This window comes from Rhinopithecus bieti, unplaced genomic scaffold (genome assembly GCF_001698545.2).
Source record: "Rhinopithecus bieti isolate Rb0 unplaced genomic scaffold, ASM169854v2 scaffold_23918, whole genome shotgun sequence".
NCBI lineage: Eukaryota > Metazoa > Chordata > Mammalia > Primates > Cercopithecidae > Rhinopithecus > Rhinopithecus bieti.
Window position 1 is genome coordinate 884,231 of NW_016811178.1, and position 27,503 is coordinate 911,733.

General features: G+C 37.4%; 1 protein-coding gene across 1 annotated transcript in view; it reads left to right on the forward strand.

Annotated features, from left to right (window-relative positions):
• Window positions 1–775: 775 nt before the first annotated feature.
• Window positions 776–27,503, forward strand: part of ABCA12 (ATP binding cassette subfamily A member 12) — a 221,857-nt gene continuing 195,129 nt past the window's right edge. The window contains exon 1 of the mRNA XM_017893499.1: window positions 776–844. Within this exon, the coding sequence (XP_017748988.1) occupies window positions 776–844 (69 nt within the window). The remainder of the gene's footprint in view (window positions 845–27,503) is intronic.

A 27,503-nucleotide genomic window follows, 5' to 3' on the forward strand; every position in this document is an offset into this window, starting at 1 on the left:
TACATTGTGATGAAAGGTGGGACCTGGTCAACATAGTCACTTCCCCCAAAATCGAAACATTCAACTTTAAGTTAAAGATGGATACTTTCCCTAGTATATCTAGTGATGGGCTGAGGCTCAGAGCTTTGCAGCTAAGCTATGGCCTTATTGATTTAAATCATTTTAATGACACTTTAATATTAAAGAGCCACTGGGCCCAGTGTCTGTGAAATGCTCTCTGTGCCCTGCCTCAGCTAGAGCAGACACTGTGTGCAGGAAAGAAGACAAGAGAATGTAGGACAAGTCCTACTGGCCTGGCAAGGGTCCCACCCTGTAATTCCTGTGACGCATCCAGTGCGGGTGACATGCTCTCTAAGGTGTGGATAGGCAATTAATTTCATGGAGAGTAGGTGGTGTGGGCTCAGCTGCCGCTTTTTTTTTTTTCCTCTTAGACATTATCTGAATGATCCTCATTCTCTCTTGAGTCTGGACTTCGTGCAACAAGCAGCACCTGGATATTATTTTAAAATAAGCATAAGCCACCCAAAGATACTGATCTGGGTCCTTCTTTTGGAAGAAGCATTGATTGAGAAGTGCCTCTTGGTTAAGGATTAACCACAGGGAAAAATCCAGCAGAAACAGAAGAACCGTGGGTTTCTTACCCCAGCTCTCAAGGAAGCTATGCCGTGAAAGGGGTACTGATACCCTGATATACAGCAAGTTGGACGGGGCATCAATTCTTCATTTGTGGAGTGGAGAAAAGAAGAGGAAATCTCTCATTTGGGGTGTTTGAAGGATGGCTTCCCAGTTTCATCAGCTTCGGATCCTGGTCTGGAAAAATTGGCTAGGTGTAAAAAGGCAGCCGGTGAGTTAAAAAAAAACAGTGTGGAAGTGTGGGTCATGGGGCAATACGCCAGGTAATCCTAAAAGGTGATGTTAATGAGAAGTAAAAACAGAAGAGTTTAAAGGCATTTTCCAAAGCAGGAAGTAATATATTTAGAATTCATCCCCCATCTGTCTTATAGCTAATGGAGCGAGTCTTAACATGCCCCCAAAAGCAGCCTTTTGATTTCAGTAAATTAAAAGAGTAAATCAGGACATGCCCTGGGCGAAAAAAAGAACATGACTTGTTACTGGCTGAACTGGAACATTGAATTCTGGGTTCAAGCCAAAAGGCTTCCAGAATTTTTCTTAATGAATTTCGTTAAAAATGGGATAGAGGAAAGAAGAGTATTATTTGAAATGTACAATAAATGGGAAGAAATATATTGGAAAACCAAAAGCCATAGAAAGTTTGATTGAAAGGTAAAATACAGAACAGAAATAGTTTGAAGTCTATTCGTATAGAAAAGCTACTGAGAAATTTTAGTATCTAAAAATCATTTACTGGGAATGCCAAACAAAAGTATGTATATGTGCCATGTTTCAAGAATATCATTGAATCACTTAGCTTTACTACTACAATCTATCTTCTCTTGCTCATTGCAACGTCTTTTTTGTACTCTTACGTTAATGTTTGCATTCTAATTACAAAGTTAGCTATTCGATCCTCATCAGATGGCTCCCAGGATGATTGAGAATGGAATTGGTTTCTGGGAATTGTTATATATTCAGAAGAATGTTTGAAAATCAGGGAAATCCAAAAAGGTATTCAATATACTTTATTTTAAAGTGGTAATTCCCAGTCTTGAATGAGTAATGTACATATTATGCAAATAATATGCATCACAGAAACCAGCATTTTATCTATGCACCTTATCTCACTCTAGGCTTGGAGTGCCTGACACTTTACTTTAGTGTTTTGATGTGTGTAGTAAGAGGAGGACGTAGATGTTCACTTACCCTTGTGAATTTTGTGGGTAGGGTTTTAAAATCCTAAGGCATGTGATTGCATGGGTGTGGGGTTTGAATATAAAATTATAAACTCATTCATGTTTTTATTTGTTTTTTAACTGGAAAAAAAAAAAAACACTGAAGAAAACTCCCCATAATTATCTCGTGGTTGATTCTGTGTGGCATTAGCAGGGAAAGGATCCTGGGTGTGTGGATGAGGTCAGAGGATGTGAGTTGGGGCCCCTGCCACTGCTCCTCATGTAACTTAAGTAGCTTAAGACAGTTTCTCTAAGCACTGGTTTTCCCACCATGATGTGGCATGATGAGTTAGATGTGGCATGATTAGTTACATGTGCCATGAAGCCTGCCACATCTAACTCATATTGGGGGAAGTACCAAATGTGCTAATGTATTTCAAAGTGCTTTGTAATGGTGACACGCTTAGCAAATAGATTAGTGAGGGATTTGAAGCAATGTGTGTCAGATTTTATGCAGATTAATAATGAAAGGAAATTCAGGAGAAGATACTGTGGGTAAAAGGAAGAAATCTACATACAGTAAAGTTTGTAAGTGATAAAAATTCAATAGCTAAAAACAAAAACACGGAGGAACTAAAATCTGTATATGTTATTGTCAGTAATCTGAATGCTGAGGTCTGTTTCTTTTACAACTCTATTTTGTGTAAAAGAAGTTATAGGAAAACAACCCACCCAAATCTCAGGTGAATATGTTTGTTTTTCATTGAGAAATTTTATCTTTAGAAATTTTAATGACAAGTCTTTTCCTCATTTTGAAAGTAGTGGGTATATCAATTTTCTCCGTTAGGGTTTCTCTTCATTCTAGTCAGTGTTTGCTGGACACGGTGAAATATTTAGGGGAGATGCAAGTCAGATACATTAAAAGTTTTTCAAGCATGACACCTTGCATTATTCCCATCTAGTCAAAACCCCTAAATAAACTCTGGTAACTATATTTTTCCTACGGAGGGAGAATACATGAGCCATTAGTTCATTTTGGGAGAGGGAATGATTCAGATCTTAAGTGCACCTTAAACAAATGGAAACCAGGACAGATAAGTCTTCATGGTAGAGCGAGGTCAGAAAAAGTCCAAAATTTGGGACAGTACAGAAGGCCAATCTGAATCCATTATAACCAACCAGAGGGACAAGAGAGACCTATAGAAGATGGTGATGCAAAAGGAAAAGGAAGGACAATTCCAAGTGGAGGGTGAAAGGGCAAAGAAAGATAAATTTCCTTCACAGTTTCGCCTAGCATCAGCTCTGTCTCTCCATATTGGGAAAAATACTTGAAGACACATGTGGGAAGGATATATGTCTGATAGCATTGCACTTAAAAAGGAAGAGCGGAATAAGAGGTTGGAAAGTTGGAATTAAAGATCTAAAGGGGGATAAAATGAAAAAAATTGTATAAAGGCAAATTAGAAGACAGACAAAATGTGAAATGAAGGTACATATGAATTTGAGAAGAAGCGTGTTTTTGTAGGCACTGGACTTGGTTATCCATCAAATAATTTAAAATGCAAGCATTTATATTTCTATACTCATAAACATTCTAAAAATTATACTTTCAAAATATACTTTTACTCACAGAAAAACAGAAATTAAGCTATGGGCACAGGAAATGTATAGTCCTTACTTAATGGTAAAAAAAATGGAAGCATCACCACCATGACAACTTTGCCTAATTTTTGTTAGAAATTCCATCACAAAGCAAGGTGGTGGGAAGAACAATTCAAAAGGGAAGAAGTTAAGAATCTATTAATAGAGAAACAAATGACACATAAAAAAAGAAAAGAAAAAGAAAGATATAGTAAAAATATTAAGGTAGATTGGAGATTAATGAGGAAATGTGTTGATTATAAAGGTATACGCTGGGGCTGGGCACAGCGTCTCATGCCTGTAATCTCAGCACTTTGGGAGGCCAAAGCAGGTGGATTACTTAAAGTTAGGAGTTCAAGATCAGCCTGGCCAATATGGCAAAACTCTACTAAAAAGATACAAAAATTAGCTGGGCATGATGGCACACACCTGTAATCCCAGCTACTTGGGAGGCTGAGGCAGGAGAATCACTTGAACCTGGGAGGTGGAGGTTGCAGTGAGCCAAGATCATGCCACTGCACTCCAGCCTGAGTAACAGAGTGAGACTCTGTCTCAAAAAAGAAAAATAAATAATTTTTTTAAAAAAAGTATATGCTGGCCAGGTGCAGTGGCTTATGCCTATAATCCTTTGAGAGGTCAAGGCAGGTGGATGACTTGAGCCTAGGAGTTTGAGACCAGCTTGGGCAACATGGTGAGCCCTGTTTCTATTTTAAAATACAAAAAATTAGCTGGGCATGGTGGTGCATGCCTGTATTCCAGGCTACTTGGGAGGCTGAGGTGGGAGGATTACCTGAGCCTGGGAGGTCAAGGCTACAGTGAGCCTAGATTGAGCCACTGTACTCCAGCCTGGGCCTGGGCAAAAAAAAGTTTTGACTCTCTCTCTCTCTCTCTCTCTTCTCTCTCTTCTCTCTTCTATATAATATTTATATATATATATATGCCAAAATTAGAAATGAGAAGAGAATTACAACACAGCTATACAATCTAAGAAACAGAATGAGAATAGCATAAGCTAAATATTTAGTTTGGCTATAAAAAAAGGGGAATCTTTAATTTTGGTGGTGACTTCCCTCAAAATTATTCTTGGAGTAAATGTCTCTCTCTTTTCCTTGTAAAGTAAGATATCAGAATTCTGGAATATTGGGACATATATAACTGACTTAATTTTACAGGGTCCTAGAATGCTCAAGGGACTTGTCCAAGGTCACACAGCAATTTAAGGCTCAAAGGCAGATTTATCCAAGCATGAATTTATTCTTTCCATTGCTTCCTGATGCTTCTCTGTTGCTCCCGAGTTGAGTTTTTTCCCTAACATTCTCTGATCCCTACTTAACAATTAGCCCACCAAAGAACAGATCATATCTGGTAAGGAGGCCTTAGAAATTGATGATACTTAATATTTGTGGTAATATCAATTCTCAATTTTATTGCCAAAAAATGAATATTAAAGGAAAATAAATAAAAATACACTAAGCACTAACAGAAATGTTAGGTAATAGAGAAAGACAACCAGGTGTAGTTGCTAACCTGCTGGGCTTGTAATTTAACTTTAAAAATAATGAAATAATGAAGAAATACTCCAGTAGAGATGGTTAGCAATAGGAAGGCTTACCTAATGAGATGCTAATTAATGACAGGAAAGAGTACTGGGAGGACAGCAAAGAGATTGCAGGCTGAAAGATTAGATAATATTAGAGTTTATCTTTCATTAAGATGACAAAGTCTATGAGAAATATGAGATTATGTAAAGTGACCAAAGCTACACATTATTGGAATTCTTGATAGACAGGGAGAAAAAGTAAACAACTTGAAAAACATATTTTAGAGAATAATTCGAGAAAATTTCCCTAATCTTGCTTGAGTGGTAGACATCCAGATATTACCAGACATTCAGATAAATTTAGAGAATACTTGTGAGAGTTTATGCAAGCCAAACATCGCCAACTCATATAGTCACCAGACCATCCAAAGTCCATACTAAAAAAAAAATTAATAAATAAAATAAAATTTAAAGCCAGTTACAGAGAAGAGTCAAAGCACCTACAAAGGACAACTGATTAGACTAACAGTGGACTTCTCAGCAGAAGCCCTATGACAGAAAAGATGAGGATCTATTTTTAGCCTCCTTAAAGAAGAAAAAATGTCAGCTAAAATTTTATATCCTGCCAAACTGAGTTTCATAAATGAAGGAGAAAGTCTTTCCCAGACAAGAAAACACTAAGAGAATTTGTCATCATTAGCCTGGTCCTACAAGAAATTTTCAAAGGATTTCTAAATATAGAAACAAAAGGACAACACAGAAAAAGATACATAAGTACAAAGTTCACAGATCTTGTAAAGCAACTGCACAACAGAAATCTCAAAAGAACTAGCTAACAACATTACATCAAGAACAAAATCTCACGTATCAACATTAACTTTTAACATAAATGCCTCAATGCCCTGCTTAAAAGATATAGAGTGGCAAATAGGATTTCAAAAAAGACACAGCCATCTTCTGTCTACAAGAGACTCACCTACTGACTAAAGATGCATTCAGACTCAAAGTAAAAGGTAGAAAAGATATATCATACAAATGGAAAAGAAAAGCAAACAGGAATAACCATTCTCATATCAGATAAAACAGACGTTAAACCAACAACAGTTTAAAAAAAGACAAATACATTGTATAATGATAAAAGGTTCAATACAACAAGAAGATTTAACTATCCCGAGTATATATGAACCCAATACTGAAGCACCCAGCTTTATAAAATAAGTACTACTAGACCTAGGAAAACAGATTAGTAGCAATACACTAATAGTGGTGGACTTCAACACCCCACTAATATTACTAGACAGATAATCAAGGCAGAAAATCAACAAGGAAACTCTGGACTTAAATTGGACTATACAGCAAAAAGACTTAATAGACATTTATAGAACATTATACCCAACAACTGCAGAATATACATTCTTCTCATCTGTGCATGAAACATTCCCCAAAATTAACTGTATGCTTGTCCATAAGGGAAGTCTCAATAAATTAAAAAAAAAAAATTGAAATCATATCAAGTATCTTCTTGGACCACAGTGGAATAAGATTGGAAATCAATACTAAGGAGAAACTTTCAAAACTATACAAGTACATGGAAACTAAACAACTTTCTCCTGAACAACTTTTGTGTAAATAATAATGGCAGAAATTTTTTAAAAATCTTTCAAAACAAATAAGAATAAAGACACAGTATACCAAAACTCCTAGGATATAGCAAAGGCAGTGCTAAGAGGAAAGTTTATAGCATTAAATGCTTACATCAAAAAGATAGAAAGATCTCAAATTAACAATTTAACATCACACTTGAAGGTACTAGAAAACGAGCAAAACAAAATAAAAGCTATCAGAAGAAAAGAATAACACAGATCACAGCAAAATAAATGAGATTGAGGCCAAAAAAAAAAAAAGATAGAAAGGATCAATGAATGAAAAGTTGATCCTTTGAAAGGCTAAACAAAATGGACAGACCACCTGCTAGACTAAGGAAAAAAGAAAGATTCAAATAAGTACTAGAAATGATAAGATGACATCACAACTGTTACTGGAGAAATAGAAAAGATCATCAAAGACTACTATGAATACCTCTATTCACACAAACTAAAAAACCTAAAGAAGATGAATACATTCCTGGAAACATACAACCCCCAGGATTGAACCAGGAAGAAATAGAAACCCTGAACAGACCAATAACAAGTAATGAAATTAAATCAATAATAATAAAAAAAAGTCTCCCGATAAGAAAAGCCCAGGACAAGATGGATTCATGGCCAAATTTTACCAGATGTGCAAAGAAGAGGTGGTACCAGTCTTGGTGAAACTATTCCAAAAGAAATCAAAGAGGAGGGCTCCCTTCCCAACTCATTCTATGAATCCAGTATCACCATGATTATCAAAATCAGTCAAGAACACAACAACAACAAAAGGCCAATATTTCTGCTGAACATAGATGCAAAAATCCTCAACAAAATACTAGTAAACTATAACAGCACATGAAAAAATAATTCACCATGATCAGGGAAGCAAGGATGGCTCAACATACACAAATCAATAAACATGATCCACCACATAATCAAAACCAAGCACAAAGACCATATGATCATCTCAATAGGTGCAGAAAAAGCATTCCATAAAATCCAACATCCTTTCATGATTTAAAAAAAAAAAAAAAAAAAAAAAAAAAAAAAAAAAAAAAAAAAAAAAAAAAAAAAACCTTAGCAGACTAGGCATAAATGAAATGTACCTCAAAATAATAAGAGCCATATATGACAAACCCACAGCCAACATCATGCTGAATAGGGAAAAGTTGTAACATTTCCCCTAAGAACTGGAACAAGACAAGGATGTTCAGTATCACTGCTCCTATTCAACATAGCACTGAAAGTCCTAGCTAGAGCTATCAGGCAAGAGAAAGAAATAAAAGGCATCCAAATTGGAAAAGAGGAAGTCAACTTATCTCTGTTCACTGAGATGAACAGGTATATGCCAAGATCATATACCTAAAAAACCCTAAAGACTCCTCTAGAAGACTTCTAGGCCTGATTAGTGACTTTAGTAAAGTCTCAGAATACAAAATCAACATACACAAATCAGTAGCATTTTTAATACACCAACACTGATATATCTGAGAACCAAATCAGGAACTTAATGCCATTTAAAATAGCTGCACAAAAAATACCTAGACATATGTTTAACCAAGGAGGTGAAAGATCTCTACAAGGAGAACTACAAAACAGTGATGCTTTAATTTCTTTAAATTGTAGATAACATCAATAAATGGAAAAACATTCCATGCTCGTGAATTGAAAGAATCAATATTGTTAAAATGACCATATTCTCGAAGCAATCTATAGACTCAGTGTAATTCCTAACAAATTACTAACATCATTTTTCACAGAATTAAAAAAAAATCCTAAAGTGTACATAGAACCAAGAGAAAGCCTGAATAGCCAAAGTACTCCTAAGGAAGAGGACAAATCTGGAGACATCACATCACCTGACTTCAAATTATACTACAAGGCTATGGTAACTAAAACAGCATGATACTAATACAAAAATAGACACAGATCAATAGAACAGAATAGAGAACCCCAAAATAAAGCCACATACCTACATCCAACTGATCTTCATAAGGCTACCAAAAATAACAATGCAGAAAGGACACCCTATTCAATAAATGGTGCTTGGTAACTAGCTAGCCATATGCAGAAGAATGAAACTGGATCCCTATTTCTCATCACATAAAAAAATTAACTCAAGATGGATTAAAGACCTAAACATAGGACTTAAACTATAAAAATCTTAAAAGAAAGCCTGGAAAAACTTTTCTGGACATTAGCCTAGGCAAAGGATTTATAATGAAGACCCCGAAAGCAAATGCAACAAAGCAAAAATAGACAAATGGGACTTAATCAAACCAAAATGTTTCTGCAGAATAATCAACAGGATAAACAGGTAATCAACAGGATAAACAGACAACCTACAGAATGGGTGAAATTATTTACCAATTATGCCTCTGAAATGAATTAATATCTAGAATCTATAAAGAACTCAAACAGATCAACAGAAAGAAAATGAACAACCCGGCCGGGCGCGGTGGCTCAAGCCTGTAATCCCAGCACTTTGGGAGGCCGAGATGGGTGGATCACGAGGTCAGGAGATCGAGACCATCCTGGCTAATACGGTGAAACCCTGTCTCTACTTAAAATACAAAAAACTAGCTGGGCGACGAGGCGGGCGCCTGTAGTCCCAGCTACTTGGGAGGCTGAGGCAGGAGAATGGTGTAAACCCGGGAGGCGGAGCTTGCAGTGAGCTGAGATCCGGCCACTGCACTCCAGCCTGGGTGGCAGAGCAAGACTCCGTCTCAAAAAAAAAAAAAAAAAAGAAAATGAACAACCCTGTTAAAAACCGGGCAAAGGATATGAGCAGATATTTCTCAAAAGAAGAAATACAAGTGGTCAACCAACACATGAAAAAATTCTCAATATCATGAATCATAAGAGAAATGTAAATATAAAACAACACTGAGATGCCACCTTACACCAGTCAGAATGGCTATTACTTAAAAGTCAGTGTGGAGCCTGTGGCAACTCCTGCTGTCACTGGACACAGATCAGGCAGCACCAGGGACATGACCTTGAGACCTGAGATCAGACACAGACCTTCTGAAGGAAGTGGACTGCTCCTAAAGGATCCAAGAGACCCCTCCAAAACTGTGAGTGCCCTAATCGTGGAAGTGGAAAGGGAGACTCTCCTCTCCCGATTACACACCCCCACAGGAGAAGCTGAAGGCACTGGTATCCACGGCAGAGAGACTATAGACAGTTCACATCCCAGGACTCTGTGCAGACAACCCACAGTACTAGTCCAGAGCCAGGTAGACTAGCAGGGTTGCTAGACCCAGAAGAGAGACAACAATCACTGCTCTTGGCTCACAGGAAGCCACATCCACAGGAAAAGGGGGAGAGTACTACCTCAAGGGAACACCCCATGGGACAAAAAATCTGAACAACAGCCTTCAGACATAGACCTTCCCTCTGACCGAGCCTACCCAAATGAGAAGGAAACAGAAAACCAGTGCTGGTAATATGACCAAAGAAAGCTCTTCAGCACCCACAGAAAATCACACTAGTTCACCAGCAATGGATCCAAACCAAGAAGAAATCTCTGATTTACCTGAAAAAGAATTCAGGAGGTTAGTTATGAAGCTAATCAGGGAGGGACCAGAGAAAGGCGAAGCCCAGTGCAAGGGAATCCAAAACCTGATACAAGAAGTGAAAGGAGAAATATTCAAGGAAATAGGTAGCTTAAAGAAAACAACAATAAAAAATTAGGAAACTTTGGACAAATTTTTAGAAATGCAAAATGCTCTGGAAAGCCTCAGCAATATAATTGAACAAGTAGAAGAAAGAAATTCAGAGCTCAAAGACAAGGCCTTAGAATTAATTCAGTCCAACAAAGACAAAGAAAAAGAATAAGAAAACATCAACAAAACTTCCAAGAAGTCTAAAATTATGTTAAATGATCAAACCTAAGAATAATTGGTGTTTCTAAGGAAGAAGAGAATTCTAAAAGCTTGGAAAACACATTTGCGGGAATAGTCGAGGAACACTTCCCCGGCTTTGCTAGAGACCTAGACATCCAAATACAAGAAGCACAAAGAACACCCAGGAAATTTGTTGCAAAAAGATCTTTGCCTAGGCACATTGTCATCAGGTTATCCAAAGTTAAGATGAAGGAAAGAATCTTAAGAGCTGTGAGGCAGAAGCACTAGGTAACCTATAAAGGAAAACTTATCAGATTAACAGCAGATTTCTCAGCAGAAACCCTATAAGCTAGAAGGGATTGGTGCCCTATCTTTAGCCTCCTCAAATAAAGCAATTATCATTCAAGAATTTTGTATCCAGCAAAACTAAGCATTATATATGGAGAAAAGATATAGTCCTTTTCAGACAAATGCTGAGGTAATTCACTATTACCAAGCAACCACTACAAGAACTGCCAAAAGGAGCTCTAAATCTTAAAACAAATCCTGGAACCACATCAAAACAGAACCTCTTTAAAGAATAAATCACACAGGACCTATAAAACAAAAATACAAGTTAAAAAGCAAAAGCAAAATAAAGTACACAGGAAACAAAGAGCACAATGAATTTAATGGTACCTCACATTTCAATACCAACACTGAATGTAAATGGCCTAAATGATCCACTTAAAATATACAGAACCACAGAATGGATAAAAACTCACCAACCATCTGCTGCCTTCAGGAGACTCATCTAGCACAAAAGGACTCACATAAACGGGTGGAAAAAGGCATTTCATGCAAATGGACACCAAAAGCAAGCAGGGGGAGCTATTCTTGCATCACAGAAAACAAAATTTAAAGCAAGAGCAGTTAGAAGAGACAAAGAGGGACATTATATAATGGTAAAAGGCCTTGTCCAAGAGGAAAGTATCACATTCCTAAACATATGGGCACCTAACACTGGAGCTCCCAAATTTATAAAACAATTACTAATAGACCTAAGAAATGAGATAGACAGCAACATAGTAATAGTGGGGGGGCTTCAATACTCCACTGACAGCATTAGAAATGTCATCAAGACAGAAAGTCAACAAAGAAACAATGGATTAAACTATACCTTGGAACAAATGGACTTAACAGATCTATACAGAACATTTCAACCAACAATCACTGAATATACATTCTGTTCAACAGTGCATGGAACTATCTTCAAGATAGTCCATATGATAGGCCATAAAACAAGCGTCAGTAAATTTAAGAAAATTGAAACTATATCAAGCACTTTCTCAGACCATAGTGGAATTAAACTGGAAATGAACTCCAAAAGGAACCTTCACAACCATGCAAACACATGGAACTTAAATAACTTGCTCCTGAATGAACATTGGGTCAAAAACAAAATCAATATGGAAATTTAAAAATTCTTCGAACTCAACAACAGTAATGACACAATCTATGAAAACCTCTGGGATACAGCAAAGGCAGTGCTAACAGGAAAGTTCATAGCCCTAAATGCCTGCATCAGTAAGACCGAAAAGAGCACAAACTGACACTCTAAGGTCACACCTCAAGGAACTAGAGAAAGAAGAACAAACCAAACCCAAACCCAACAGAAGAAAGGAAATAACCAAGATCAGAGCAGAACTAAATGATACTGAAACAAAAAAAATTACAGAAGAGAAATAAGACAAAAAGCTGGTTCTTTGAAAAGATAAATAAAATAGACCACTGGCAAGATTGACCAAGAAAAGAAGAGAGAAAATCCAAGTAACTTCACTAAGAAACGAAACGAGATAATACAGCTGACACCATGGAAATACACAAGATCATTCAAGGCTACTATGAACACCTTTCTGCACATAAACTAGAAAACCTAGAAGAGATGGAGAAATTCCTAGAAAAATACAACCCTCCTAGCTTAAATCAGGAAGAATTAGATTCCCTGAACAGACCAATAACAAGCAGGGAGATTGAAATGGTAATTAAAACATTACCAACAGAAAAAAAGCCCAGGACCAGACAGATTCACAGCAGAATTCTACCACAAATTCAAAGAAGAATTGGTACCAATCCTTTTGAAACTATTCCACAAGATAGAGAAAGAAGGAACCCCCACCCCTTAATTCATTCTATGAAGTCAGCATCACCCTAATACCAAAACCAGGAAAGGACATAAGCAAAAAACGAAACTACAGACCAATATCCTTGATGAACATAGATGCTAAAATCCTTAACAAAATACTTACTAACCGAATCCAACAACATATCAAAAAGATAATCCACCATGATCAGGTGGGTTTCATACCAGGGATGCAGGGATGATTTAACATATGCAAGTCAATAAATGTGATATACCACATAAACAATTAAAAACAAAAATCACATGATCATCTTAATAGATACAGAAAAAACATCTGACAAAATCCAGTGTTCCTTTATGATGAAAACTCTTGGCAAAATCGGCGTACAAGGGACATAGCTTAATGTAATAAAAGCGGCCTATGACAAACTCACAGCCAACATAAAACTGAATGGGGAAAAGCTGAAAGCATTCCCTCTGAGAACTGGAACAAGACAAGGATGCCCACTCTCATCACTCCTCTTCAATATAGTACTGGAATTCCTACCCAGAGCAATCAGGCAAAAGAAAGAAATAAAGGGCATCCAAACCAGTAAAGAGGAAGTCAGACTGTCACTGTGTGCTGACGATATGATTGTTTACCTTGAAAACCCTAAGGACTCCTCCAGAAAGCTCCCAGAACTGATAAAAGAATTCAGCAAAATTTCCGGATAGAAGATTAACGAACACAAATCAGTAGCTCTTCTCTACACCAACAGTGACCAAACAGAGAATCAAATCAGGAACTCAGCCCCTTTTATAATAGCTGTAAAAAAATAAAATACTTAGGAATATACCTAACAAAGGACTCAAAAGCCCTCTGCAAGGAAAACTAGGAAACACGGCTGAAAGAAATCACAGACAATGCAAACAAATGGAAACACATCCCATGCTCATGGATGGGTAGAATCAATATTGTGAAAATGACCACACTGCCAAAAGCAATCTACACATTCAATGCAGTCCCCATAAAAATACCACCATCATTCTTCACAGAGTTAGAAAAAAACATTTCTAAAATTCATATGGAACCAAAAGCCCACATAGCCAAAGCAAGACTAAGCAAAAGAACAAATCTGGAGGCAACACACTAACTGATTTCAAACCCTACTAAAAGAACATAGACACGAAAACAGCATGGTACTGGTATAAAAATAGGCACATAGACCAATGGAACAGAATAGAGAACCCAGAAATAAGCCCAAATACTTACAGCCAACTGGTTTTCCACAAAGCAAACAAAATCATAAAGTGGGGAAAGGGCACCCTTTTCAACAAATGGAAATCGTGCTGGGATAATTGGCTAGCCACATGTAGCCGAGAATGAAACTGCCGAGTCCTCATCTCACTTTAGTGTTTACAAAAATCTAACTCAAGTAGATTTTCAAAAAACGACTTAAACCTAGCAACTGCAAACTATAAAAATTCTTTAGAAGCATAACATGGAAAAATCCTTTCAGTAGGAGCTGCCCTCTAGGCAGCCGATTTTCATGGACCAAGAACCTAAAAGCAAATGCAATAAAAACAAAGATAAATAGCTGAAACCTAATTAAACTAAAGAGCTTTGGCATGGCACAAGGAACAGTCAGCAGAATAAATAGACAACCCACAGAGTGGCAGAAAATCTTCACAATCTATACATCTGACAAAGGACTAATATCCAGAATCTACAACAAACTCAAATAGATCAGTAAGAAAAAAACAATCCCATCAAAAAGTGGGCTAATGAAAAGAGAACATGAACAGACAGTTCTCAAAAGAAGATATACAAACGGCCAACAAACATATGAAAAAATGCTCAGCATCACTAATGATCAGGGAAACGAAAAATCAAAACCACAGTGCGATACCGCTTCACTCCTGCAAGAATGGCCATAATCAAAAAATCAAAAAAGAATAGACAATGGCATGGATGCGGTGATCAGGCAACACTTCTACACTGCTAGTGGGAATGTAAACTAGTACAGCCACTATTGAAAACAGTGTGGAAATTCCTTAAAGAACTAAAAGTAGAACTACCATTTGATCCAGCAATCCCACTACTGAGTATCTACCCAGAGGAAAATAAGTCATTATTCAAAAAGGTACTTGCACGCACATGTTTATAGCAGCACAATTCACAATTGCAAAATTGTGGAACCAACCCAAATGCCCATCAATCGACAAGTGGATAAAGAAACTGTGGTGTATTTATGTGTGTGTGTGTGTGTGTGTGTATATATATATATATATATATGATGGAATACTACACAGCCATAAAAAGGAATGAATTAACAGCATTTGCAGTGACCTGGATATGATTGGAGACTATTATTCTAAGTGAAGTAACTCAGGAATGGAAAACCAAACATTGTTTGTTCTCACTAATATGTGGGAGCTAAGTTATGAGGACACAAAGGCGTAAGAATGATGCAATGGACTTTTGAGGCTTGGGGGGAAGAGTGAGAGGGGGGCGAGGGATAGAAGAGTACCAACGTGGTGCACTGTATACTGCTTGGGTGCTAGGTGCACTAAAATCTCACAAATCACCACTTAAGAACTTATGTCACCAAATAATACCTGTACCCCAATAACTTATGGAAAAAGAGAAAAAAAGGGAAAAACAGAAAAGCCAAAAAAATAACAGATGTTGGCATGGATGCAGAGAAAAGAAAACATTCATACACTGTTGATGAAAATGTAAATTAGTTCAGACTACGGAAAACAGTATGGAAATATCTCAAGGAATTGAAAATAAAGCTACCATTTGAATCAGCAATCTCACTACTCGGTATCTACCCAAAGGACACATGCACTCGTATGTTTACTGCAACGCTACTTACAATAGTAAAGTTATGGAAACAATCTAAGTGTCCACCAACAGTTGATTGGATAAAGAAAATGTGGCAGGCCAGGTGCAGTGGCTCACACCTGTAATCCCAGCACTTTGGGAGGCTGAGGTGGGCAGATCACTTGAGGTCAGGAGTTTGAGACCAGCCTGACCAACATGGTGAAATCCCATATCTACTCAAAATACAAACTTAGCCGGGTGTGGTGGCAGACACCTATAATCCCAGCTACTTGTGAGGCTGAGGCAGTGAATCACTGGACCCAGGAGGTGGAGGTTACAGTAAACTGAGATTGTGCCACTGCACCCCAGACTGGGTAACAGAGCAAAATTCCATCTTAAAAAAGAGAAAAAGAAAAGAAAAGAAAATGTGGTATATAAGCACCGTCGAATATTACACAGCCATAAAAGAGAATGAAATCATGTCCTTTGCAGCAACATGGATGGAGCTGGAGGCCATTATCCTAAGTGAACTAACATAAAAGCAAAAAATCACATATCGTATGTTCTCACTTATAAGTGGAAACTAAACAAATGCTACACATGGGCATAAAGTCAGAGAAAATAGCCTCTGGGAATGTCATTGTGGGGAAGGGATGATGGGTGAGAAATTACCTACCGGATACAATGTACAATATTTTGGTGATGGCCACACTAGAAGCCTAGTCCTCACCATTACACATGTAATATCCATGTAACCAACAAGCACATGTACCCCCAAATCTCAAATTTTTAAAAAAGAAGATAGGTCCTAAATAGGCATATCAAGGAGTGACTTCAGATTTCAGCAGAAGTGGGATCTAATTCCAGCCTTCTGACCTAAAGAAGGGAAATTAACTTTAGTTGTTTATTTTCTGTGGTAACTGTTTTGGTAGTGGATCACACTATAGCTCAGATGATGAGAGAACTAGCTTTTCCACAGACATTGTCACAACTTGCTAAAGGCTTACATTTTGGATGAAGCTTGATATACCCTCCTGCAATCCCCACCTTGCTCATATTACTACCTTTCACAGTGACTGCAGAAAGAAGAAAACTTTGCTTAAAAATTTAAGAGCAAGTTTGTCTATGCATTAAAATATTTTTTAGAATAAAACAAATTAGGATTAAACCCTAATTTCAAAATAATCCTAAATCAGATTGAAATAAACTAGGTCCTGCACAACTTACTCAACTATGCGGTCAATGTTCCAGTTCCTTTTATCTCTTCTGAATTGGTATCATTTACTCCCTTAATCCCTTTTAATTGCTCAAAAATTTTAGTTCTACCTATTGATTATGGTGCCTGGCACATAGTAGACATGCAAATTTTATGAATGTAGTCAATCATTAAAAAGTAACTGAGGTGAAGAGGTTTCAGAAATGAGAGCAATAGAGGAGTTAATTGACTTAATGTCTGATAAAAATCCATTGCTTCTGTAAACACCATAAAAAATTTACCAATCTTTAAAGTTCAAATCTATAAGTATGGATTTCACAAAAGTTTCTTGATTCCAGTCTTTAGATGAGTCATTTCTTTAGATGGCAGTGAGGTACACAAGTGTATTAGTCTGTTCTCATGCTACTAATAAAGACATACCTTAAACTGGGTAATTTATAAAGAAAGAGGTTTAATGGACTCACAGTTTCACATGGCTGGGGAGGCCTCACACTCATGGTGGAAGGCAAAGAAGAAGCAAAAATACATTTTACATGGCAGCAGGCAAGAGCTTGGGCAGGGGAACTCCCATTTATAAAACCATCAGATCTCATGAGACTTGTTCACTATCATGAGAACAGCACAGGAAAGACCTGCCCCCATGATTCAATTACCTCCCACTGGCTTCCTCCCACAATACGTGGGGATTATGGGAGCTATAGTTCAACAGGAGATTTGGGTGGGGACACAGCCAAATCATATCAACCAGAAAGACTAATTAATTGAGAACTCTGAGCCATTTTTATTTCCTCACTGGGAAACTAAGTTTGTTCATGGGAACTAAGGTTTATTCTGGGTCTTAGGTAGCAAGCTCTTACTTTGCAATGTAAACCTTGGAATCCTCTTGTTACCATCAAATAACAGTCATTCTTGTCTTATAGGACAATGCTAAAAGAAAGAAATAAAAAAGGGAAAAAGAGATAGTGTACTTTGTATATGGAAGTTTGAGCAATTTTATTTTCAAGTTTGCAATAAAAGTTCTAATTCTAGGTTACAAGGAGTCCTTTAAATGACTTTCAATGCTTTCATAGAATAAATTAATAAAAGTATAGTATTCAAATCAAAGACAGCCAGTAATCCATTTTGTAGTGGGTTAGATCTATAATTTAGTGATTAACTCTGCTAGTGTAGCCAGACTCCCTGGGTTCAAACACCAGCTCTACTGCTTAGTGGCTTCTAGAAGAAAAGCTCATTTAGTCATTTTAAGATCTTGTCTTCCTATCGGCAAGAGGGAAGGAGGTTATTATGTTAAAAGTGATAATGCATGTTGTGTTTAGCAGAGCATGTTGCATAGTCTAAGCAGTCAATATATATTAGCTATTATAATTTGGAGTATCGTATTGAATGCTAATATTAATTATAACAAGACCACTTGACAACAAGAATTCATCCTGGGGAACATATTTTGTCACAGTACTTAACGGAATTGTTAACGTTGCTGAGGGGAAGAGGGGATTTTGTCTTTCTTCAAATACTCATAGAATTCTCATGTGGAAGAGGAGGCCAAACTTAGACAAATAGGCAGTAGTTACGGGAAGAAATATTTCACCTTAATATAAGCAAAAATATCAGACAATATGAGTTGTCCAAAGATGAAGCAGTCTCATAGTAAACTTCTAGTCACTAGAAGCATTCACATAGAGGTTGGATAACCATATGGCAGATATATTTTCCCTAAGTCTTAATGTACCAGTCATTCTGGACTTATTTCTGTTCCTGGAATATCCCCCTCTCTTCCCCATCTGTGGATCTTCACACATATGCTTCTTCTGCTCGAAAGACTCCCAATTCTTTCTCACGCTCCATCCAACACACATTTATTTCTTCTGTTTGACCCTTTTTCATCCTTCATGTTTTAGACTCAGCTGTCTTTGATTTATCTGTCTCTTGCATTCTTTACTTCCTATGTCATATTATGCATTCCAGCTAGCTGTAATTATTTTTTTCAATTTCTATTTTAGATATGGGGAGTATGTGTGCAGGATTGTTAGATGAGTATATTGCATCCAAGTGGTGAGCATAGTACCAAACAGGTGGTTTTTCAACCCATGCCTCCATCCCTCCCTCCTCTAGTACTCTGCAGTGTCTGTTGTTCCCATGTATATGTCCATAAGTGCTCAATGTTTAACTCCCACTTATAAGTGAGAACACAGAGTATTTAGTTTTCTGTTCTTACATTAAATTGCTAAGGATTATGGCTTCAGCTCCATCCATGTTGTTGCAAATGACATGATTACATGATTTCATTCTTTTTCATGGCTATGTAATATTCCATGGTGTATATGTACCACATTTTCTTTATCCAATTCACTGTTGATGGACAGGTAGGTTGATTTCATGTCTTTGTTATTATCAGTAGCAAGGTGATGAACATATGAGTGTATGTATCTTTTTGTTATAATGATCTTTTTTCCTCTGGTTGTATGCCCAGTAAAGGGATTGCAAGGTTAAATGGTAGCTTTGTTTTAGGTTCTTTTGAGAAATCTCCAAACTGCTTTCCACATGGCTGAACTGATTCATACCCCCATCAACAGTAGATAAGTGTTCCCTATTCTCTGAAGCCTCGCCAGCATCTGTTTTTTTTGTCATCGTTGTTTTGATTATTATTATTTTTTTTACTTTTTAATGATGGCCATTCTGACTTATGTGAGGCCAAAACAGCATTGCACTGGTCCAGAAACAGGTGCATATAACAACTGAACAGAATTGGAAACTGAGAAATAAAGCACCATACTCACAACCACCTGATCTTTGACAAGGCTCGCAAAACCAAGCAATGGCGGAAAGGACTCCCTATTCAATAAGAGGTGCTGGGATAACTGACTAGCCATATGCAGGAGAATAAAACTGCGCCCCCACCTTTCCCTATATATAAAAATTAACTCAAGATGGATTAGGAAATGTAAGACCTCAAACTCTAAGAATCCTAAAAGAAAATCTAGGAAATACCCTTCTTGACATTGGCCTTGGCAAATCATATTTGGTTAAGTCCCCAAAAGCAATTGTAACAAAACCACAAATTGATAAACGGGACCTAATTAAGCTAAAGAGCTTCTGCCCAGCAAAAGAAATCATCAGCCAGGAGTGGTGGCTCATGCCTGTAATCCCAGCATTTTGGGAGGCCAAGGCTGGCAGATCACCTGAGGTCAAGAGTTCAAGAGTAGCCTGGTCAACATGGTGAAACCCTGTCTCTACTAAAAATACAAAAATGAGCCAGGCGTGGTGGCACATGCCTGTAATCACAGCTACTTGAGAGGCTGAGGCAGGAGACTTGCTTGAACCTGGGAGGTGGAGATTGCAGTGAGCTGAGATCGTGCCACTCTACCCTGGGCAACAGAGCAAGAATCGGTCTCTCCAACGAAAAAAAAAAAAAAAAAAAAAAAAAAAAAAGCGGATAGGCGGCTAGTAGTAGTACTAGTTAATAGGGTATAGAATATAGTAGTAGTGTACGGGACGTACTATGTGATGAGCTTCCTTATGACGGTCAGTATATTCAAGTTGAGGAAACAGATAACCTAAAGGAATGACGGAAGAATACTCTCAACTACTGCATGCAACAGAGGTCTAATATCCCAGAATCCGAATAGTACAAAACTTAAATCGCAGCAGCCAAAAAACAAATATCCGATTTAAAAAATTGCGCGAAAGACATGACACAGACGCGTTCTCAAAGAGATGAGGCATGTACAAGGTGCGGCGCCAACCGACATATAAGAATGCATCGATCATGCTCAATAATCATAGAGACAATGCGAAATTAGTTGTAATTTTTTTTTGTTTCCGCTTTCTCAAAAGAGCTGAAAACTTACGATGCGTGGGCTCAGGTAGGTATCCCAGTGGCTGCGTCGACAGTTGCATGCTCAACAATTTTTTGTTGTATTTATCTGTAGATCTTAAATAAATGATTACTGTTTTATATATATTTATATGTATACTCTAAATTTCCTTAAAACTCTCCAAAACTATGACGATATGAAGAGGAATGAAAACTCTTCATTTTAGCCTTTTGTTTTTGTTTTTGGATTGAGGCAAAAGAAATCCTATTCAAATATAGAAACTATTGATATTCAGTTTCATATCATTCTTTTTTCTATTAATTTTTTTTTTTTTTTTTTTTTTAGACGGAGTCTCACTCTGTCATTCAGGCTGGAGTGCAGTAGCGAGATCTCGGCTCACTGCAACCTCCACCTCTTGGGTTCAAATGATTCTTCTGCCTCAGCCTCCTGAGTAGCTGAGACTACAAGCACATGCCACCATGCTCGGCTAATTTTTGTATTTTCAATAGAGACGGGTTGTCACCATGTTGACCAGGCTGGTCTCAAACTCCTGACCTCAAGCAATCCGCCTGCCTCAGCTTCCCAAAGTGCTGGGATTACAGGCGTTAGCCACCATGCCCTGCTGGGTATCATTTATTTTTGACACAACCAGCCTCAGGCTACTCTAGTATAAAGGCACAAACTCAAAGGTCTGTAGGGACAAAATATGTAATGTATAGGTAAAGTGCACCAAGCACTTCATTAAAAAGTGGGGAATGGTGACATCTATGATGAACTAGAGAGTACTTCCCCCATTTAAAGGCATTCACATTTCATTGAAAACAGTAACAAAACCGTGTGCAAGAAACAAAACAGCTCCGTGAGTCTGATGTGATCTTTCTACCGCCAGTCTGTTACTTCTGCTCTAGGATAATAAGATGTAGTAATTAAATTCACAGAGTCTCCAAACAGTAGTTTAGTTTCATTTAATTTAAAAAATATATAGTTAGACTTGTTTACTTAAAATTCACCTGTATCTTATTTTCTTTACTGTTTAGTGAAAATGGTAAGATAATAACAATGGTAGACAAAAATAGAATCAGATAGTCTAGCATTAATTAGAATAAAGGGTTCTGACAACGTAATAAAGTAGTGATATCCTAAAGTTGAAATTATATGCTTTGCCCAAATTTTTTAGAACATCAGGTTTTTGAAATTTGCCAATATTGGAAATAATAGTTCTTAGCAGGTGCAGAGGAAAATATTACTAGATAATTTGATTTCGTTATTAGATACTGCAGATTAGCTTTAAATGAAAATTTTGCAGTGAATTTACATTTGATTAATATAAGGAATTGCTTAAGATTTAAACTTGTAATTTTGAGTTCATGACTTAGTGACTGCAAGGTCACTGAAATGTGCCCTGACGTTATCATTAATTCTCCAAACCTTGAAACTTGCATGCAACAGGATAGAGTTTCTAGATATGAAGCTTGTCTTTATCTCTTTTTCTGTTTCTTCATCTTTTGCATTCTTTTTTGTTTGTTTTTTTTTTTTTTTTTTTTTTTTTTTTTTTGGAGGAGGTTTCTCGCTCTGTCGCCCAGGCTGGAGTACAGTGGCCGGATCTCAGCTCACTGCAAGCTCCGCCTCCCGGGTTTACGCCATTCTCCTGCCTCAGCCTCCCATGTAGCTGGGACTACAGGCGCCCGCCACCGCGCCCAGCTAATTTTGTATTTTAGTAGAGACGGGGTTTCACCGTGTTAGCCAGGATGGTCTCGATCTCCTGACCTCGTGATCCACCCGTCTCGGCCTCCCAAAGTGCTGGGATTACAGGCTAGAGCCACCGCGCCCGGCCTATCTTTTGTATTCTTTTAAAATTAGTCTGGATTTTCAAAAGAAATGCAGAAATCTTTTAAATAATTTCTAAACTTTTTATTTTGAAACAAATTTAAAGAAATGTTGCAAGAACAGTGCAAATAACTTTTTTTTTTTAGAACAATTTGAGATTGGTGCTCCATTACCCCCAGATACTTTAATGTACATTTTCTACAAAAAAAGCATAGCTCAATACCACCATCAAATCCTTAGACTCAAGGTTCACCAGTTGTTGGAACTGTGGCCTTTATACAGCAAAAAGATCCAGTTTAGAATTACATGCTGCATCTAGTTTTCATGGCTCTTGTCTCCTTCAGTCTGTAACAGTTTCTCAATTTTTCCTTGACCTTCACGACCCTGACACTTTCGAACCTTCATGACCAATTGTCTTATAAAGTATCGGTTGTTTCTTTATTTTTTGAGTCAGGTTATTATTCATCTTTGGCAAGAATGTCACAAAAATGATCCTGTTTTTTTCCATTTCATCACATTAGGTTGTGCATGATGACAATTTGTCCCATTTTGTAGGGAAATATTTTGTAGGTACGTGCTCCTTTCCTCATTAAGCTTTCAATTTTTTTATGTTTACCTAGGTGTTTGTTTCCATCAGCAGAGATTCATGGATTCCTAGTTTATTTAATTAAATATATTTTATTTTCAAATATATTTTAATGCTTAAATGCAGCCACAGGCTGGTATCTGTATTCTTGGATGTGTCCTCATCATTCATTGCCAATCCCTTTGCAGTAAATCCATCATGCTTCTATCAATCTACCTACCTACCTGTCTACATCAATCAAGTAAGCTATATAGCTATGTATCCTTTCGTATCATCTGTCTCTTTGTCTTCTACATATCATCTTTAGCTATGTCGAGTATTGAAAATAGTGAGACCCCACTAGCAATGATCACACCTAGCACTCAGTTGTCTACCAAAAGCAGCTAGCGTTTTTTGGAAAAATAGGTGTTTTCAGGAACTGGACAAAGAAGGTACACAATGAGGCAGAAACAAATTGTGGAACCAGAAAGTAAAAAATAAATAATACACACACACATTTTAATCTACATTTTATGTCTCTTTATACACTTGGGAATTAGGAGTTTATGCCCACTTTGCTCATTCTAACCCAACACTACCAAGTTCATTCTAGTTTCCTTCTTTTCCAATTGTTATAACTCCCCTGGTGGATAGTGGGAAGCCTGACTCCCCTAATGGGGGATATATCTACTTTTATCATCAACCTGCTCTTATGAAATCAATCGCCTGCCACTGCCTCTGTCCTGCCTTCCTGCACTGACACCTTCTTCACCCCACTTGGTCTCTGACACCCACATCTCACTGCTTCAGTGCCCATGTCCTCTTCACCCTTCTAAGTCCCCTCTTCCCTCACTGGGTCGCTGTGGATCCCAAGTACTAGTATGTACACTTACCTTGCTAGGACCTACCTATGGACTTTTGGATTGAATTTTTCAGGAAAAGAAGAAGAAAAAGAGAACAGAATGGTACATCTGAGTAGAAAATAAATCCTGGAGAAATAAAAGGATACGAATGCCCTGGCCCACTAAGGAATTATAAACTATTTAGTGTGCACATACCCTTTGATGCCAAGAGTATAGGGGGGTGGAATGCCAAGGAGATGTATAGACAGTGTAAAATAATTACACTCTAAGCACAAATATGAAACCTTTAAACACTGCTTTCGTCAAGCATCTCAAGTATCTCCTATGTCTATATGTGTAAAATTAATATATTATCCCTTTCTCTAAACAAACAGAAAAAAATCACGGCTCATTGGTTTAGAGTTTGAATCCTTGACACTGCATTTGCTTCTAGGTTGCTTATAATCATATTTAAAATGGTGTTGTGAACAACACTGCTGCTATGAAAATTTAAATTTTATTTATTTCTTGCTTTTGTGATTAACCTGTCAAGCTTAACATTTGTGAGACCACAGTATAGAGGGCTTTGTATTTATTATCCCTCTAAAATGCGGTATGCAGAAATGTTCTCTAAACCTCTCTCTGACCTGAAATCCCAGGGAAATCTTGTAATAATAGATTTGTTTATAGGCTGGCTGTGGTTTTTGCCTTCAACAGAGTCTAAAATGCCCTAAACGTCTCTGGTATATATTACATTTTTGTCTGGATTCAAAATATGTTTAAAATTAATTTTAAAACTCACCAAAACATCCTCATGAAATCAACAAATTAGATCAAGCAAAAGACAACTTGAACATACCATACAATATATGCCCCTTATCTGAATGTGGATATGTTGATATAGTTGATCTCAGTCACTGAATTCTCATGAAGTTGCCATAGAAAATGAATAGATGTTCCTAAAAGTAGCTATGGGGCATCAAGCCTACTCAGATGAATACTTTCCTTAAAGAATAACTATGGCCTCAAATACAAAACTGTTAAATCCACAAACATTAATTTTTTAACCTTAATTCTTTCTACTCGACATTTCAAATGAGAAACATAAAATAAAGATGATACCTTTTATCCAGGATCTTTAAAGAACAATCTCTAATTTCGAAATAAATCAGAGATGAGGCTAGAATAATAACACATCTTACATTTCTGTAGCACTCATATTTTTGCAATATAATTTCTGTAATGCTTTCTTATTTGCTGCTCAGAACAGTACGATAATTATATTTTAAAAAAATTCTGGCCTCCTATATATCTTGGGATTCAGATCCTTGTTCCCTGCTCTGCCTCACAATTAGATATATGACTTTGGACAAATTATGCTAACTTTCTGCACCTGGAAAATACAAAAAAAGAGTTGGATCAGATTACAGGACCTTAGGATGGCTTTGGCAGTCTGGTCAAACCTACAGCCTCTTTAAGAATAATGTTTTAAAATTCATCATGTAAAACAAACTAAAAAGGATTATAAATAAAACCAATTATACTGAAATTCAGTTATCAGAGTATTAAAAAAAAATTTGGCTGGGCATGGTGGCTAACGCCTGTAATCCCAGCACTTTGGGAGGCCAAGGCGGGCAGATCACGAGATTAAGAGATCCAGACCATCCTGGCCTACATTGTGAAACCCTGTCTCTAGTAAAAATACAAAAATTAGCTGGGCATGGTGGCACACGCCTGTAGTCCCAGGTACTCTGGAGACTGAGGCAGGAGAATTGCTTGAACCTAGGAGGCAGAGGTTTCAGTGAGCTGAGATCGCACCATTGCACTCCAGCCTGGCGACAGAGCAAGACTCCGTCTCAAAGAAAAAAAAGCAAATTTATGATATGGTAATATGTGTGTCTCCTTATTATGCATTAAATAAAGGTCTAGTGGTGAATTCATACCTAATTTTAATATAGTAATGAGTATAAATAGCACTTGAAGGTATCTGCAACAACTCTAATGTGATTTTTAAATGTCCATAATTTCTGTTAGTGACAAAGTCACAGGTACTTCTAACAACACTATGGTTCATTCCCTACATTCGTCATTAATGGAAATACTAAACGTTAATAACAGGCTAGAGAAAATAAATATATAATCTCTTTTCTCCCATTCAAATTGACAAATGCCCTGAATTCTCTTCATTAGGTGATCCCAAAGAAATTTTCCTACAAAAATATTCCAGGATTTTGTGAACACTCCTGTTAGATAGGCAGGGTGGCTTACATCTACATCCACTCTCCTCAAGGTGCAGTCCATGGATCAGCTGCATCAGCATCACCTACCCAGCAGCTTCTTAGAAATGTAGAATCTCAGCCCCCACCTCAGACCTTCTGAACTATAATCTGTATGTTTACAAGATCCCAAGTTGATTTGGAGTCCACCCAAGTGTTTGAGAATCGCTGTTTTAGATTAACTTGTTCAGTCTGTATGGGTGCTTTTCAAGCTCTGATCAAACCGATTGCCTCAGGATTCCTTGGATCTATAGTGAACTTCCATTTTTGAAAACTTACCCTTATACCCAAAGTCTAAGGAGCTGGTGAGACAGGCCTACCAGCGAGGAGAGCAGCACTCTTGGACGCGCAATGGAGATTTTAGTAGCAAATGTGCATTAGGAGTTATTTAAGGATCAGTGATTTATGGGGTTTGGATTGCTTTGGTGAATGGAAGAGCTCTAGGTAGATTGTTTGAGATTTGGCTGAAGCAAATTGTCTCTGAAAAGTGGGAGAGGAAAGGTAAATCTGACCACAAAACTATACAGAAACGCAGTTCCAAGTTTCACTTTATTAAGTATATGCAAAATTTGTCCCTGTGGTGTGGTTTGAGCACCATAACTATTTGCATATCACAGTTAATGTTCTTGTGAATATGTGTTTTTCATGGCTCTAGAGCCAATTATATAGATCTATAAAATATTAAGCAGTTAGTGTTTTTCAAACTGAATCATATCTACATGGTGAGGAAAACCAGCTCATAAAGTACTTAATGTGAAATTCTCTAATAGAAATTTCAGGCCTGGTGTGGTGGCTCACACCCGTAATCCAGCACTTTGGGAGGCCGAGGCAGGTGGATCACAAGGTCACGAGTTCAAGACCAGCCTGGCCAAGATAGTGAAACCTCATATCTAATAAAAATACAAAAATTAGCCAAGCATGGTGGCGGATGCCTGTAATCCCAGCTACTCAGGAGGCTGAGGCAGAGAATTGCTTGAACCTGGGAGGCAGAGGTTGCAGTGAGCCAAGATCGTGCCACTGCACTCCAAGCCTGGGCGACAGAAGAAGACTCCATCTCAAAAAAAAAAAAAAAGCAATTTCAATGCAGTATGTGTTTTTGAGCATCTAGTTTTCATCTAGTGGTAGAAATTTAGGTATCAATAAGACACTGCCCCTACCATAAATGAATGACCAGTTTATTTGGGAAGTGGGCAAAAAAAATCATTGACTGTAACAGTGTAAGTTCTATGATAGAAGCAGACACGCAAGACATTAAGGAGTATGTGGGACTACATGGGACTTGAAGTTCCTTTTTACTCCTTCACTCATTGACTCAATTATTTCTCCGTTGGTTCATTCTTAGGTTCATTTATTCAACATTATTTATGGGTCATGACCCATGTCACACACCAGTCTTTATGACTGAGCATAGAATGCTGACATTGAAAAGGCTAAAATAGGCATAGGTTGACATTACTTCGGGTTCTGTATGCCCTGTTTAGAACATTGTGTCTTATCCAAGGGAAGTGGGAAATTCTAAAGGATTTTTAAGGAATGAAGTAACCAATCAGGTTTAATTTTAATATAATCATGAGTGGGGCA